Consider the following 14,075-nt stretch of genomic DNA (forward strand, 5'->3'; position numbering starts at 1 on the left):
TGAGCCCAGAGTAAGGGGGTTCTGCGGCATGTGACAAAGACTGTGTACCTCAGACACACTCTCCACAGTCCGGGAAGTAAAGGGGTCAGGCTGTTCATCCATCAGCTCTGAAGATGCACGCTAGAGGACTGCTCCTGGGAGGCGCTTAGGTAGAATGCTGTAGCCAAAAAGGAATGCTTCCAAGTAAAGACACACAGGGTAAAGGACTGGAGACGGGGTCTCCACTCATGGAAACGGTGAAGGCTGGCTGACGTGGGTGGATCAGGGCCAGTACCAGATTCATCAAGTTTGCCAGATTTGTCTTTAATTGAATTATGCATTTACGTGTCGCATGTGAATGTTTAGTGTGTATTTTAGATTTTGTGTATAGTCATCCTCAGTACATACGATGTAAAGAATTTATATGAGTTAAAATTTGGAATAAAGAAATGGGTATAATATTAAAGATGGAAACACAGAAATGGGTCGCCAGAGAGACTGTGTAATATCTCAACTTGGAGCATAAAGCGCTACTCTCAGACCGTCTTGTCAGCATCCTAACTTACTGTGCGTGTGTGTGATCTTGGGCAGGTTCTATAATCTCCTTAATTGCATCCTTGTAAATTGCAGCAGACAGTCTATTTGCTACATCTTCCTGGTTATTTTCACAGGCCACCTTGCCTGACACGCGGCGAGCTTTTCACAACCTACATCAGACATTTCGGGAAAGGTTGATGTTGAGACATCACTCAGTAAAGGACACTGTCAAAAGGGATAGAAAAGAAGATTAAGATTCAAAACCCAGAAATCTGAACTTGCAACATCACTCAAAGACATTCCAAATGAAGCAAGTGAGACAACAATGCTTTATTCCTTCCCATCATACTCCCGGAGGAAGGTGCAGTCTCATAAAACTGCAGATGGAAAACGATATATCCTGTCAGGTTTGGTTAGGGAGTGGGCACTTAAATACCTTTTCAAAATATTTATCTTAGAGCATTTCCTATTGATTTATTCCTTGGAAAAATGCTATGCATGGTAAAAAGAATTTTTGATGTAAACATAACTTTTTCTTATTTAGTACCATATGTCTTCCTTGGCTCTTAACTTTCTAGGTCTGTTGTCTGAGTCTTCCGGATTTTACCATTAACATCCTTTCACTCAGTAATTGAATAATTATATATATACACATTATTTATATTATCATAGCATTAGTTGTAGCAATCATATATGAATTAGCATGAAAATATACTCAAAATTGTGCTATATGTGGGGATAGCATGAAGCAGGTAGTTTACTACTGAGTCTTTGGATACCTAGAATATAGGTCAGGTCTAAGGAGCCCAGGGCTAAAGAAGAGAGAGCCATGATATCATGGAGAATGATAATCAATTTGTTAGCTCCTGTGTGCTATGGAGCAGTGTAGTATTTCACAGCGTAGGCTTTAGCTTAGGTAGGACCAGGGTTTATAACCTATTCCTGGGGCTTACCAGTGAGCTCTGGAGAGTTTTCCTACCCTCCTGAATCTTAGTGTCTTTATGTGTAATAGAGGAGATGTTAATACAGGTAAGTTATGAGTGATCTACCGGCGAGGAACGACTTAGTTCAGTATCTGACTCTCTTAGCTGCTCAATAACTAAGAGCTGTTGTTACTATTTTACTCCCCGCGGCCCTCACTTCTAGGATTACTTATTGTGTACACATGTGTGTGCATGACTTAAATTATGCGTACAGGAGAAAAATTAACTGCGCTGACTGTGCTTACTGCTGAGTCCAGAGTGCCACTTTTGGGCCTCCAGGCCAATTTTGGCCTTTTTTTGGATTCAATCATGAATGGGTTTTGCTACTGTCGAGGAGACCACGGACATTTGTGTGCGTGACACTCTTCGGATTTGACACTGCACGAACCCATTTGTGGGACACAGCGGCCTAGAGCTAGAACAGTATATTGCTGCTTGGCGGTTAGGTTTCTCTCAAGGAGCAAAGACATATACACAGTGTCTCTTCCAGTACATAGGAAAGCAGCCAGGAATTCCCATGCTTATTCAGCTATACCAGAAATTTATGCTATGGAACGTAAATATCCCCTAGGCAGAAAATATCTTATACAGCCTACATTGAAAACAATCTCTTGTCCATCTTGTAAAAGAAAAAAGAACACTCAGGAAAAAAAAAAAAAAAAAGGAATTAGTAGGTGTGAAACATCAGATGAAAGACTGAAGGATACCATGAAAAGCATATTTACATAAAGATATGTGAATGGGATTCAAAAGGAAACAAAAATTCCCTTCTCTTTGATTGCAGGATGAGGTAAAATGATCTTTACAAATAAGCATTGGTCCTCCAGTCGTGAACAGTTGTGCGCGTTGAATCTTGAAGTGGCAAATTCAACCTTTAGTGGCAAATTCAACCTGTAGTTGTAAATTCCCTGGGGCTGGAGTCAGTGTCTCCTCATCCTATAATAATAATTAGGGTTCTGATTAATATGAATAACTGTTAATATGATGAATGATGTTCAATAAATAGTTGTCAAGTTAAATGAATTGTTCACAATCGTTATTCAACAAATACTTGTGTGGCCTAGTTTAAAAACAATAACCTTTGCTCAAAAAACTACCTGTACTTCCTTCCTTGGTTTGTTCATTACATAGCAGGTAAGATTCAGGTCTGTGAGGTAAGATTCTAAGTACTTTGAATATGGTAACTAATTTAATACCCACAATTCTAGGAAATAGTACTTTTAGTGTTTATTTATTTGGGGGGGGCGGGGAGGGGCAGAGAGAGACTGAGACACAGAATCCGAAGCACGTTCAAGGTTCCAGCTGTCACCACGGAGCCCCAAGTGGGGCTTGAACCCAGGAGATGTGACTCCATGACCTAAGCTGAAGTCAGACGCTTAACTGACTGAGCCTCCCAGGTGCCCCTGTACTTTTACTAATCTGTTTGATAGCGCAAGAAATCTAGGCACAGAGGGTGTAAATTTTCCGTCCAAAGTCTCAGCAGCATGAAGAGCGGGGCTCCCGCCCAGGCAGAGCAGCGCCCCGGTGCGTGTTCTCAGCACTATGCTCTGCTGCCTCCTACTGATGTCATTTGGGAACTGGCTCCCTGTAGATACCGAACCCTGAAATGTCATCTACGCTCCTTAAAAAGCACAGTTTAGTGTAAAGTCCTTTCCTACACCCTGGTTCTCACAAGCCGGTCACACAATCCCTTCTTAGCAGGTACCTGAGGATGAGAGGGGTTTAACATTTTTCTGCCTGATTTTGGGCCATGCCAAATGTATCTGTACACGGTGTACCGCCAGAGAAAAAATCATCTCTCTTCTAGAGCTTTGGGGGTGCGGTTGGGGGCGTGTAAAAGACGCTCTGACATAGTCGTTTAGGAGTTCAAGCTTCAAGACACGGTAGGGGAAAAACGCACTCGTTCGCATGGATACTAGGGTGCATAGAAAGATTTTCTAACTAAATGAACAGTGGATACCACCATTTTATATTATGGTCTTCATAGGCATCCTTAAATAAGGCCAAATTATTAACATTCTTAGTGTTTCCAATTACTAAAGTAGCTGAAAACTGGCTATTTTGTCTTCATAGCGCCTTGCCTGGATCATCTAAGGAAATCATCAATATCTTTTTCTTTGCTTACCTGGTAGGAAAACCTCATTTTTGTAGCAATTGATGCCATAATTTCTAACCGATATCTCTTTGAAAATACGTATTTTTGGGGCGCCTGGGTGGCTCAGTCGGTTAAGCGTCCGACTTCGGCTCAGGTCACAATCTCACGTTCTGTGAGTTTGAGCCCCGCGTCGGGCTCTGGGCTGATGGCTCAGATCCTGAAGCCTGCTTCCGGTTCTGTGTCTCCCTCTCTCTCTGCCCCTCCCCTGTTCATGCTCTGTCTCTCTCTGTCTCAAAATAAATAAATGTTAAAAAAAAAAATTAAAAAAAAAAAAAGAAAATACGTATTTTTAAAACAGAATATATTCTAGTCTCTTTTTTAAAATGTTTATTTATCGTTCAGAGAATTCAGAAAGAGAGTGTGTGTGTGCACACAAGCAGGGCAGGGGCAGATAGGGAGGGAGAGAAAGAATCCCAAACAGGCACTGTGCTGTCTGTGCAGAACCCGACACAGGGCTCGAACCCGTGAACCATGAGACCATGACCTGAGCCAAAACCAAGAGTTACTCACTAAACCCACTGAGCCCCCCAGGCACCCCTATTCTAATCTTTTTTTTAAAGTTATTTTTAAATTCTTTATTTCAATGTACTCCTTAAGCACATGTACAAACATTTTTAATTAGGAAAAAGGCACAAATGCCAAGTGTGGACTTTTGCTTTAAAAAATGGTATTTTAATGTGTCTTTTTTTTCTTTTTTGTTTAATCCTGTAGTGCAATTTTTTCCTTGTGATAATAATGTGTTTAACTGTCTTAGGATTCCATAACATCTAAGAAATGCCATGCATTTATAGCAATTTTAATAACAAGGATACCTCAAATTTAGATATTATCTTCTACGGGTACACTGCATAGACTCAATAAGACAACCTTTAAAGATTATTTTTATAATCCTATTTTCAAAAAAGAAAATGAAACTCAAAGCAACTTGTCTGAGCCTTTGTAGCTTGAAAGTTAGAAGCCAAAGGTTGATCTCAGCCTTTCCTTTAATGGGCATTTCCACCTCACCCTTTATCATTTTGCAGTGCGTTAACATTCTTTGTCTACTTTCTTTCTTACAAAGTCCCTTAGGAGATAAGAGGTACATTGGCTAATGAAGAAATTAAAGTTCAGCAAGGTTCAGCGATTTCCACATGTGAAAAATGTTAGAGAGGAATTTAAAAACCAGGTATCTTGCCTAGTTCAGAGATGGACCCAGCATGCCGCTGACATGATTATTTGATCACCTGTTATGCCTTTGACTAAGTAGAACGATCAATGTGGTACCAGCACACAGTCAGCTCCTGAAAAGTCTGAATTAGAAAGTGCCGTGAATCCTCTCTTTACATCATAATTAGCATCTTCAGAGCCAATGACTCGTTCCTAGAACACCATTTTGACCTAAAATGCCGTGAACTGTAGAGCAAGGTCACGAAAATGGTGACACAGGTGGTTCCTTACTTCACTCCCTCTCACGAGAAGAATAACTATCACCTATTTATGAGCAAGACATCACTGAGAGAATCCTGGCATCAGTGGGTGACGATGATGGAGCCCCTGCACCTCAGAGCCCAAACAGACTGGACGGGTAAGAAACGGCTACATGCTGACTGCCTTGCGTCTCCCCCAGGATAGTCCACAACCACACAGAGCTTTCTCCCCTGAGCCTCTGTGTCCTCCAGGCGAAAAGATTGCCCATAGGGGACAATTAGCCCCCTCCTCCAACAATGGGGGCAATTTGTAGGAGCACCTGTTCTGATCTCACCCCACAGGGATGGCAGGAAAACCAGTAGGGCTCAGCCACTGAGTATCTGTCTGTGATAAAGGTAAGGGACTTGCAACAACCGACAACCAGAAAACACATGGATCTTGGAGAGCTGAGTTCCCATCTGCAGAGCCTAAGGAGTCATCCCAGCCAGAGGCTTGGCTTATCTACAGAACCAAGTTGAGGACGCATTCTGACCAGGGAACTCGGTGAGGTACAGATCTTCCTGATCCTCAGACAAGGAGGTTTGCCAGCACCAGAGCCCCATTTCCCATGCTCAGGCAAGGAATGGAGTCATGGCCCTATCTGCTAGGGAGAGCGTCTTCCAGCCCCATCTGATCAGGAGGAATGAAGACAACCTCTGGAAGCTGAGTGAGCAGCCCTAGAGCCCAGAGGCTGATGGGCAAAGGTGATCACTCATAGAGCAAAACCTTGGCATGGAGGCGTCCTGTGCTATGCACAGGTATAGAGATTAATTCATAGGCAAGGCTAAGGGTGGTCATCAGGCCTTTCCAAGAGGAGAGCCTGTTTGGGAAATTGAAAGTAACCTGGAGTAGCCCCTGTCCTTCCTTTTCAAGCAAGGGAGTCTAGACATAGCCCCACCCATTGTGGAGATGTTTTCCAGTTCCATCTGACCAGAAAGGCTAGTAGAACTCCTAGAAGCGGTACAGCCCAACAATGCACAATTCTAGAGAAAGGTAGACAGAACCAATAATTTGCAAAACAAATCCAGTGGCCCCATTTGGCTATGAAACTTGGGGTGCATGTTGGCTTAAAACAACAAAGAGGTTTACTGATGTTAGAGCTGTTTCCCTTGCTGCTGCCAAGAAGGAAATCTAATTCATAGCATTGCTGAGTATAGCCTTCAGCCCAAGGCCAAGGAACATAACCAGAGCACACAGCCAATTCAACAGCCCTACAGACAGTGGCACTTGAACAGCGATCACAGACCTTGGCTTCCCCCATGACAGAACAAGTCTTGTGGCCTCACCTGACCAGGGAATTCAATGAATACTCTGGCCTGATTCAGGTACCCAAACAAAGAGCTATGCAGGTCATGGATCCTGTCTTGCTTCCCTGCTAAGGCAGGCAAGCTAATTCATACTCCTGTCTGTTACTAATATGTTACGCAGTCTCAACCACATAGTAAGCCTGGCCAGAGAAACCAGGCAGCCACAGAGCCCATCCCACAGCCTTACTTGGTTAGAGAACCAAAACAGAATTTCTATCCAACTGTTCTCAGCAGAGGCACATCCTCCCCCCCCAGCCCATGCCCATCCTCAGAGCTCAAACGTTCATCTTGCCCCAAAATAGACCATACTAGCAAGTCTTACCTGCCCAAGGACATTACCATCAGACACACCCAGAAACCCAAACTGAGTTGAGTGTTTGGGTGAAGAATGGTCTCTGCCAGAACAAATCTATAAAGTCTGGAAGAGGAGCACAATTACTCAAATATGCAGATATCAACATAAGAAATCAAGGGTCATGAATCATCAGCTAAATATGGGACAATCGAAGAAAACTAATAAAGCTTCAATAACCGACCCTAAGAAATAGAGATCTGTGAACTGTCAGGCAAAGAATTCAGGGATAAGCCCCTTAACAAAGTTTAGTGAGCTACAAGAAAGCACATTTTCCCCAAGCAAAATTAGGTAAATGATTCATGAACAAAACAAGAAGTTTGACAAGGAAATAGCAACTATCCAAACAAAAAACAAAAATCCATAAATCTAGAATTAAAAAAATACACTACTGAAATGAATAACTGAATATAGTTCCAAAAGTAGATTTGACCGTTTGGAAGAAAGAATCAGTGACCCGGATCAGAGGGCATTGTAAATTACCACATCAGAGGAGTAAAGAGAAACAAAGAGAGAAAAGAGTGAAGAATGCCTATAGGAATTATGAGACATAGTAAAAAAAAATGCATTATGTGAATTTCAAAAAGAGTAGGAAAAAAGAAAGTGACCAAAGTACATTTAAAGCCATAACAGCTGAAAATATCTTAAGCCTGGATAGAGAAATGTGTATCCAGGTCCATGAGACCTAAAAGGCCCTAAATAGGTTGAAATGAATAGAGCAATACCAAGACACAATACACTTAAATTGCCAAAAGTCACAGACAAAGAATTGTAAGGAGCAGCAAGAGAAAAAAAGAAAAGTTACATAAAAGGGAACCTACATAAGAACACTGGCAGTTTTCTCAACAGAAAATTTTCAGGTTAGAATGGAATGAAATGACATATTCAAAATATTGAAAGAAAATAGCTGTCAATCAAAAAATTTATACACAGTGAAACTGCCCTTTCAGAAATGAAGGAGGGAGATCTCAAACTAAAGTTGAGGGAGTTTCTTGGTACCAGACCATCCTTACAAGAAATGCTAAAGAAGTTCTTTAAATAGAAGTGAAAGAATGCTAATTAACATTATAAAACCCTAGAAAGGAATATAAATCTCACTGGGTAATGATAAGTATATGGTCATAGTTAGATCTTCAATATAATGGTGCATAATTCACTTAAAAATCTAGTTGAAAGATTTTTTAAAAAGAATGTAACAAAAATAACCCTAGCTGCAATAATCTATTAGTTATAGAATGTATAAAAAAAGCAAACATGTAATACCAATAACTAAAATGTGAGGAAGAGAAGAAGGAAAAGTCTAAAGGTTATGCATTAATTGAAGTTACATTGTTATTAGTATGAAATAAGATGGTATAAGTTCAAGATATTTTATGTAGGTCTTATGGCAACATCACAACGGAAAGTCCTGTAGCAATTACACAAACAGACATAATAAAGAACTTGAAGTCTACTGATATCAAAGACATCAAAACACTAAAAATGACAGCAGGTTAAAAAGCGAAGAACAATGAATCTACAAAACAACCAGGGAACAACAAAATGACAATAGTAAGTCCTTACCTATCAATAATTACTTTAGACATAAATGGATTAAATTAGCTAATTAAAAGACATAAAATGGTTAAGTAGATAAAAAGAATCCAATAATATTCTGCCCATAAGAGACTCACTTTAGCCTTAAAGATACACGTAGACAGAGAGTAAAGAAATGGAAAAAGAGATTTCAAGAAAATGGTAACCAAAAGGGGAAAAAATGCAGGGATAACTATACTTATACCAGACAAAATATGCTTTCAACTAAAAATGGTAAAAAAGAGACAAAGAATGCTACTATATAAATGGTAAAGTTCCCAATGTGTCAAGAAGACAATAATTATAAATATTTGTGAGCCAAAATCAGGCACCTAAAAATATAAAGCAAAAATTAGCAGAGATATAAACAGAAATAAACAGTAATACAGTTAACAGCTGGAGACTTAATATTCCACTCTTAACAATGGATCACCCAGGCAGAGAATCAATAAGGAAACAAGATTTGAACACTATAGACCAAATGGACTCTAACAAACATATACAAAAGCAGAGTACACATATGACTCAAGGGTGCATGCAACATTTTCTAGGATAGACCATATTTTGGCCACAAAACAAGTCTTAGCAAATTTAAGATTGAAATCATACTAAGTATCTTCTCTAACCACAGTGGCATGAAACTAGAAATCAGTTTGAGGAAAACTGGAAAAAAATACTAGCAAACCAAATTCAGCAGCACATTAAAAGGATCATTCACTGTGAAATAGGGTTTATCCCTGGGGTAAATACAACAATTACAACCATATGTGGAACTAATTAATAGAGAACCAGAATGATTGAAACAACAATGACAGAAATGAAGGGAGAAAGAGAAAATTAAACAATCATATTTGGAGACTTCAGTATCTCACTTTTAATAATGAACAGAATGACAAGGAAAATGATCAGCAAGGAAATAGACTATTGAATAACACTATAAACCAAGTAAACGTAAAAGACATATAAAGGACACAGTACCCAACGATCCCAGAATGCACAATGTTCTCAAGGGCGCATGGAACACTTTCCAGGATATACCACGTTTTGGGCTGTAAAATAAACCTCAATAAGTTGAAAACAATAGAAATAAAACCAGATATGTTATCTGACTGCAATGGAATGAAATTAAAAATCAAAAACAGAAAGAAGTTGGAAACTTATAAATATGTAAGCAATTAAAAGTGTACTTCAGGGGCACCTGGGTGGTTCAGTCAGTTAAGCATCTGACTTCGACTGAGGTGATGATCTCACGGTTTGTGAGTTCAAGCCTCACATCAGGCTCTTTGCTGACAGCACAGAGCCCAGAGCCTGCTTTGGATTCTGAATCCCTTTCTCTCTGCCCTTCTCCCACTTGTACTCTCTCTCTATCTCAAAAATAAATAACCAGTACAAAAAAAAAAATTAAAGTGCACTTCGTATATAAAAATGAATAGGTCAAATAAGAAATCAAAGGAAAATGCGAAAATACTTTTGAGATGAATGAAAACGAAGACACAACATATCAAAACATACAAAAACTTCTGGGATGCTGCTAAAGCAGTACTTAGAGGGAAATTTATACCTTAGTGCTTACATAAAGAAAGAATAAATATCTTACATCAATAACCTAACCTTTTACCTTAGGAACCTGGAGAAAGAAAACAAAAGTCACCTAAAGAAAAGAAATAAAATTTATTAGAGTGGACATTGAATAGATAATAGAAAAATAATAGAGAATATCAATAAAAACAAAAGCTGACTCTGACAAGAGCAGAAAAACTCACAAAACTTTAGCTTGATTGAAGATATATATATATATATATATATATATATATATATATATATTACGGCTAACTTTAAAGAAATGAAGAGCATTATGAAAAAAATGCTATGAATAATTGTATGGCTCCAGAAGATATAGATGATCTGAATTGATTATTGTCTAAAAACAACTAAGGAGATTGAGTTAGTAACCATTAAAGGAAAGCTCATATCCCAGACAGCTTCCCCATCAATTAAGGAAGAAGTAACACCAACATTGTAAACTCTCCTGTGAATAGAAGCAGAGAGAACACTTTCAATCTCATTCTATGAGGCCAGCACTACTGTAATTTCAAAAACTAGACAAAGACTTCAAAGGATGCCATAGAGCAGTATCTTTTATGAATATGGATTCCAAAACCCACAATAAAATACTATTAAACTGAATCTAGAAACATAAAAAGAATTATACATAATGGCCAAGTGGGATTTATCTCAGAAATACAAAATTGGTGTAGAAAAGGCATTCGACAAAACCGTGTGCCCTTTTTGACAAAAACACTCAACAAACTGGAATATAGGCACGCCTCGTTTATTGGACTCTGTCCAATACTTTGCAAATACTGTGGTTTTTAACAAATTGAAGGTTTGTGGCACTACTGCATCGAGAAAATCTATTAACACCGTTTCCCAAAAGCATTTGCCCACTTCGTGTCTTTGTGTCACATTTTGGTAATTCCCACAACATTTCAAACGTTTTCATTATTACATTTGTGATGGTGAGCAGTTATCTTTGATGTTATGGTGACTGGGTTAGGGTGCCACAAACCAGTCCATATAACATAGCAAACTTAACTGGTAAATATTTAATGTGTTCTGAATGCAGAGATGGAGGAAACAGCCAGAGGACTAGAAGTGGAGCCTGAAGATGTGTCTGAATGGCTGCAATCTCATGATCAAACTTTTACGGATGAGGAGTTGTTTCTTAGGGATGCGCAAAGTAAGCGGTTCCTTGAGGTGGAATCTACTCCCAGTGAAGATGCTGTGAAGACTGATGAAATGACAACAAAGGATTTACAGTATTACATGAACTTAGTTGATAAAGCAGCTGCAGGGTTTGAGAGGATTTGACCCAGTTTTGAAAGGAGATGTACTGTGGGTAAAATGTGATGGAACAGTATTCCCTGCTACAGAGATATCATTTGTGAAAGGAAGAGCCAATTGATGAGGCAAATTTTGTTGGCTTATTTTAAGAAATCACAGCCACACCAGCCGTCAACAACCACCACCTTTATCAGTCAGCAGCTATCAACAGTGAGGCGAGATCCTTCCCGAGAAAAAAAGATTATGACTTGCTAAAGTTGAGGTGATAGTTAGCATTTTGTTTTAGCAATAAAGTACTTTTAAAATAGGGAATGTACATTGTTTTTTAAGACACAATACTATTGCATACCTAACAGATTATGGCATAGTGTAAACCTAACTTTTACGAGTACTGGGAAACCGAAAAAATGATTTGACTCACTTTATTGCAATATCTACTTTACTGCAGTGCTCTGGAGCTGAACCCACAATATCTCCAAGGTATGCCTGTAGAAGGAAACACCTTCAACCTGATGAAGGGTATCTATGAAAATCCTAAGCTAGCTTCATGTATTTAATTGTGAAAGATAGGATGCTTTCCCTCTGAGTTCAGGAATAAGACAAAAATGTCCACTCTAATCACTTCTATTCAACATTTTACTGTAGTTTATTTCCAGAGTATTAGGTAAGAGAAAGAAAGAAGAAAAAAAAAAACTTATTTTCAAAAGGAAGAAGTAAATCGGGGCGCCTGGGTGGCGCAGTCGGTTAAGCGTCCGACTTCAGCCAGGTCACGATCTCGCGGTCCGTGAGTTCGAGCCCCGCGTCAGGCTCTGGGCTGATGGCTCGGAGCCTGGAGCCTGTTTCCGATTCTGTGTCTCCCTCTCTCTCTGCCCCTCCCCCGTTCATGCTCTGTCTCTCTCTGTCCCAAAAATAAATAAAAAATGTTGAAAAAAAAAAAAAAGGAAGAAGTAAATCTATCTCTGTTTGCAGATGATGTGACCTGTCATGTAAAGTCCATGCAAAAATAATTAAAAGCATAAACAAGCCCTTCAAGTTTGCAGGATATAAGATCAATATGAATAATCAAATGTTTTTCTACATACATGCAATATAAACAGTCTTAAAGCTTAATTACTGTATAATTCCACGTACAGTAGCATTAAAAAGAAAAAAAATACTTAGAAATAAATTTCACTAAGAGAATGCAAATGTATACACAGAGAACTATAAAACATTGCCGAATCATACTAGAGATCAAATTAAATGGAAAAAAATCTCACGAAACAGAAAACTTATCATAAGATGGCAATATTCCCCAAATTAAGATAAAGATTCAGTGCAATACTATTGAAATTCCAGTTGACTACTTTGTATAAACTGAAAGCCGATTATAAAATTTCATAAGGAATTTTAAGGGGTACAAAATAGCCAAATCAATCTTGAATAAAAAGAATAAAGTAGGAGAATGTGGAATCCCCAATTTCAGATTTTACTATAAAACGACAGTAATCAAGACAGTGTGGTATTGGTACAAATATAGACATATAATCAATGGAATAGAGTTAAGATTCTAGAAATAAAACCATGTGTTCAATTGATTTTTTACAAGGCTACCAAGACCATTCTATGGGGAATGAGTAGTCTTTCAGCAATGGTGCTGAGACAAATAGATATAAACACAATATGCAAAAGTACCTGAAAGTGGATCCTACACTAAAACTATAAATTCTTAGGAAAAAACAAACATTGGATTAATATTCCTGATCTCAGATTTGTCAAAATATTCTTAAATATGACAGCAAGAACAGAAACCACAACATGAAAATAGATACATTGGGTTACATCAAAATTAAACAGTTTTGTACTTCAAAGGGCACTGTTAGTAAAGTAAGAAGGCTCACCGCCAAATGTGAGAGAATGTTTGCAAATCATATATCTGAAAAGGGGCTTGAGTGCAGAATGCAAATAACCCTTACAACTCCATAATAAGAGAAAACAATTTTAAGGATCTGAAGAGACTTTTATGTGAGGAAGATATACAAATGGACAATATTCACATGAAAAGATCCTTGATATCTTTAATCTTCAGGGAAACGCAGATCAAAGATATTACTTCACTTGAACTAGGATAGCTAGAGTTAAAAAGTCAAATAATAACAGCTATTGGCAAGGGTGTAGGAAAATTAGAACGCTTTTACACTGGTGGTGGGATTTTAAAATGATGCATCCTCTTTGGAAAACAGCCTGGCAATTTCTCAAATGGTGAAACATAGAGTTACCATATGGCCCAGAAATTCTAATCTCAAGTACATGCAAAAGAAATGAAAACAGGTGTTCACACCCAAAGATGCTTACAGCAGGAGTATTCATAGTAGCCAAAAGGTAAAATCCAGTCAAATGTCCATCTACTGATGAGTAACTGATAAAACAAAATGATGTATTCAGAGAATGGACTATTACTCAGCCATGAACAGGAATATAGTACCAATATTAATGTAATTCTGTATCACTGACAGTAATTTTATACAAAGTGAAAGAAGCCAGTCATAAAAGTTCACATATGGGAAGTTCATTCCACTTAAATGGAATATCCAAGACAGCAAATCTATGGAGACGTCAGGTAAATTAGTGAATGTTTAGGGCTGGAGAGGAAAAGAGAGATTGTGTGCTGTGGGGGACATGATGGCAAGAGGATACAGGGCTTCTATTGAGGTGGTGAAATATTCTGAAATTGCCTGTGGTGTTGGCTGCAGAAGCCCGTGAATGTAGTAAAATCCATTGACTTGTACACTTTAAATGTGCTGATTATATGGTATGTAATTAGCATTCTGATAAAGCTTACCCTTTTTTAAAACCATATTTATTTGGATGTAGGTGACACAATGTTATGTTAGTGTCAGGCGTGCAGCATAGTGATC

At 38.6% G+C, this 14,075-nt stretch overlaps 1 protein-coding gene and 1 long non-coding RNA gene across 2 annotated transcripts; one reads left to right on the forward strand and one right to left on the reverse strand.

The window, feature by feature from the left end:
- Positions 1–284: 284 nt before the first annotated feature.
- LOC131494686 (uncharacterized) lies at positions 285–4,942 on the reverse strand. The gene is made up of 3 exons (XR_009253556.1): positions 4,878–4,942; positions 2,306–2,435; positions 285–741 (listed from the first exon to the last, which is right to left on the reverse strand). It is a non-coding gene; the product is annotated as an uncharacterized LOC131494686 (long non-coding RNA).
- Positions 4,943–5,021: 79 nt separating this feature from the next.
- Positions 5,022–11,490, forward strand: LOC131494892 (tigger transposable element-derived protein 1-like). Its single transcript, XM_058699627.1, has 2 exons — positions 5,022–5,218; positions 10,961–11,490. The coding sequence occupies exons 1-2, from the start codon at positions 5,068–5,070 to the stop codon at positions 11,203–11,205; spliced, it is 396 nt and encodes a 131-aa protein (XP_058555610.1). The 5' UTR covers positions 5,022–5,067; the 3' UTR covers positions 11,206–11,490.
- Positions 11,491–14,075: the final 2,585 nt, after the last annotated feature.

This window comes from Neofelis nebulosa, chromosome 14 (assembly GCF_028018385.1).
Source record: "Neofelis nebulosa isolate mNeoNeb1 chromosome 14, mNeoNeb1.pri, whole genome shotgun sequence".
Lineage (NCBI taxonomy): Eukaryota > Metazoa > Chordata > Mammalia > Carnivora > Felidae > Neofelis > Neofelis nebulosa.

Excerpts from the sequence above, each read along its gene's own strand:
- LOC131494892 (XM_058699627.1), top strand. The coding sequence starts at position 5,068 with ATGGTGACACAGGTGGTTCCTTACTTCACTCCCTCTCACGAGAAGAAT. Across the intron at positions 5,219-10,960 it reads AGCCCAAACAGACTGGACGG|AGATGGAGGAAACAGCCAGA; the intron begins GTAAGAAACGGC and ends TTCTGAATGCAG.